Below are 3,118 nucleotides of genomic sequence, written 5' to 3'. Positions count from 1 at the left end.
AATTTCGCCTTTCAATGAGATCACGGCTGATCTGTTTCTTAACCCCATCGACCCGTCTGGGTTCTGTAAACCTTAAAACCCTCACCCAACACAAACCTATCACCCTCAGTTTTGACATTTTCAATTGATCCCCAGCCTCAACAGCTTTTTTGGGGTAGAGAATTCCAGATTCCCACTGCCCTTTGTGTGAAGAAATGTTTCCTGATATCACCCCTGAACGGCCTGGCTCTAATTTTAAGGTTACGCTCCCTTGTTCTGGACTCCCCCCACCAGAGGGAATGGTCTCTCTCTATCTACTCTATCAAATCCTTTAATCATTTGAAACACAAGGTTCTGCCGATAAGCCTGGTCCTGCCACAAGCATCGACCCCATGCAGTTTGAAGGCGGTGAGTTGGTCCGCGGGGCGGCTTTGTGAGTTGGCTGTTCCAGCGGGGGTCCCTCCAGCAGACGCCGAGAGGAGTTTAGCGACAGGAGCACTTGCAGGCCGTAACGACGGGATAGGGTGTCTGCCTCCAGGTGCAGTGTTGCAGCGTAGCGCCTCGCTCCTTCGCCGTCCAGCAGTGCCACACCAGCAGCTTGATGTGCGTCCACTGCGCCTGGGTGCAGCTCATGCCAGCGGGCCACGAGCAGCTGGCCTTGCCGTTGTGGCAGTCGGTGTGCCGCACCCACCGGGGCCAGAAGACGGTGCCCAGGTCCACCCAGCGGGAGGCCAGCGGGCAGGTGGCCTCCTGCACCAGCCAGCGCCTCCACCGCATCCCGGCGCCTGCCGCGGCTTTGTCCCGGGTCCCGGCGGCGCCGGCCACGTCCGGGTCCAGCCTCCGGGCCTCCTGCCACAGCTTGCGGCGGTACCTCAGCGACCCGGCCGCCAGCTCCCGGCTCAGCAGGGTCAGGTCCTCCCGGCTCTCGTTGCTGCGGCGACCCCGCACCGACATCCAGAAGGGGTCGAAGGAGGGGCCAAGCAGCTTCCGCAGCTGCTGGCGGTCGAGGTGAGGCGGGCTGGGCGAGTAGTGATAGTGCTCCTTGGTCAGCGGCAGGGAGTAGGGCCTGGTGGCGTTGGACGCTCTCATCCGCATCCAGGCACTCTCGGCCTCGGAGCCTGGACGCGGCGCGGCACCGGGCTTCGCCTTCGCCCGGCTCGGGGGTTTCGGCGGGGCGCCCGGGGAACGGCTTCGCCCCTGCCCCAGCGAGCCACACTGCCTGCCAAGCAGAAGGACCAGGACGTGGCAGAAGACCAGGGCCTGGACCGAGCGAGAGCAATCCCGAGCCATCTGGAGCGGCAGGTCCGGGCACCGAGGGCTGGTGCCAGTGCGAGCGCCAGTCGCCAGAGGCTGGCTTTAAATCCCCACCTTCTCACGGCATCCTTGGCAATCAGACAGCAGCGAGCTCTTGCCAACTATCGGAGTCGGCGGAGTCGATTAGACACAACAGTCGAGGGCAGCAACAACAAACAAACCTTCACATCAGGCAACCGCCCCCTTCAGCCTTTGTTGCTGGGTGGCCCAGCGTTTCGAGCTCCTTCCGCCTTTATTTTATCACCGCGGCACTACAAACACAAGCAGGTCTGGGATCCTGGTGCTGTGTCATCCTCCCGCTCACCCTCCAACTGCTGCGTTCATAAGAACATAAGAAATAGGAGCAGGAGTCGGCCATTCGGCCCCTCGAGCCTGCTCCGCCGTTCAATAAGATCATGGCTGATCTGATCAACTCCACTTCCCCGCCCGCTCCCCATAGCCCCTTATTGTTTAAGAAACTGCCTATTTCTGTCTTAAATTTATTCAATGTCCCAGCTTCCACAGCTCTCTAAGGCAGCAAATTCCACAGATTTACAATCCTCTGAGAGAAGAAATTTCTCCTCAGCTCTGTTTTAAATGGGTGGCTCCTTATTCTAAGATCATGCCCGCTAGTTCTAGTCTCCCCCATCAGTGGAAACATCCTCTCTGTATCCACCTTGTCAAGCCCCCCTCATAATCTTATACGTTTCGATACGATCACCTCTCATTCTTCTGAATTCCAATGAGAAGAGGCCCAACCTCCTCAACCTTTCCTCATAAGTCAACCCCCTCATCCCCGGAATCAACCAAGTGAGCCTTCTCTGAACTGCCTCCAAAGCAAGTATATCCTTTCGTAAATATGGAAACCAAAACTGCACGCAGTATTCCAGGTGTGGCCTCACCAATACCCTGTACAGCTGTTATAAGACTTCCCTGCTTTTATACTCCATCCTCTTTGCAATAAAGGTCAAAATTCCATTGGCCTTCTTGATCACTTGCTGTACCTGCATAGTGACCTTTTGTGTTTCATGCACAAGTATCCCCAGGTCCCGCTGTACTGCGGCACTTTGAAGGTTGGTGGTGGTATTGGTGCGGCTGGTGTTGGGGCTCATCGTGGTCCAATTCTGAGGATCAAGGTGAGAGAGTGTAAACGGCATCATTGCTGGTGGAATAGATGGCAGGTCGAGTACAGATAACAGAAGCGATCTGGCAATGGTGAGAGGTAATGAGGTCAGACTGGATGGAGACTTGTGGAAAGACTTGCAGCCTGAAGAATCTGTTGTGGAATTGCAGTCAGGAAGAGCTTGTGACTGAGGAAGGTGATCTCTGTCAGGTGGGAGCTTTAACTGTACATTTGAAGCTGTCAAAGAATCAGCTGGAGCAAAAGCCACTGAACTCCCACCTCAGGTTGACAGACATGGTCACTGAACAGTGTGGTTCCCGTGGCCATGAAGTTAAAGTTAAAATGTAAGGTGAAAGAGCCTGTTAAAGGTCTGGTAAATAGATTATAATGAGTTTAGTTTGGTCGCCCACCCCTGCCTGTTGGGTCTGCTCAGCGTTTACACGCCCGACATTGGGAAAGATGCGATGTGACGGGTTTGCAGCAAGTTCCCGACCCGTCATCAATAAAAAAACACTTTTCCACCTGACCTGCCACTGATCCAGCACTCTGACACCCCGGCAGATTCTGACCTAGTTCTAAGGAACCAAAAGGATATTTCAAAGAACATAAGAATTAGGAGCAGGAGTAGGCCATTCGGCCCCTCGAGCCTGCTCAGCCATTCAATGAGATCATGACTGATCATTGACCTCAACTCCATTTCCTGCCCGATCCCCATGTCCCTTG

At 55.1% G+C, this 3,118-nt stretch overlaps 1 protein-coding gene across 1 annotated transcript; it reads right to left on the bottom strand.

Annotated features, from left to right (window-relative positions):
* Window positions 1–462: 462 nt before the first annotated feature.
* On the bottom strand, window positions 463–1,269 carry LOC139230270 (noggin-like). Its single transcript, XM_070862098.1, has one exon. It carries the CDS (start codon window positions 1,267–1,269, stop codon window positions 463–465), a length of 807 nt encoding a protein of 268 aa, XP_070718199.1.
* Window positions 1,270–3,118: the final 1,849 nt, after the last annotated feature.

This window comes from Pristiophorus japonicus, chromosome 19 (genome assembly GCF_044704955.1).
Source record: "Pristiophorus japonicus isolate sPriJap1 chromosome 19, sPriJap1.hap1, whole genome shotgun sequence".
Taxonomy (NCBI): Eukaryota; Metazoa; Chordata; class Chondrichthyes; family Pristiophoridae; genus Pristiophorus; species Pristiophorus japonicus.
Note: the sequence above shows the minus strand (reverse complement) of the source record. Positions and strands in the feature narration are given on the sequence as shown.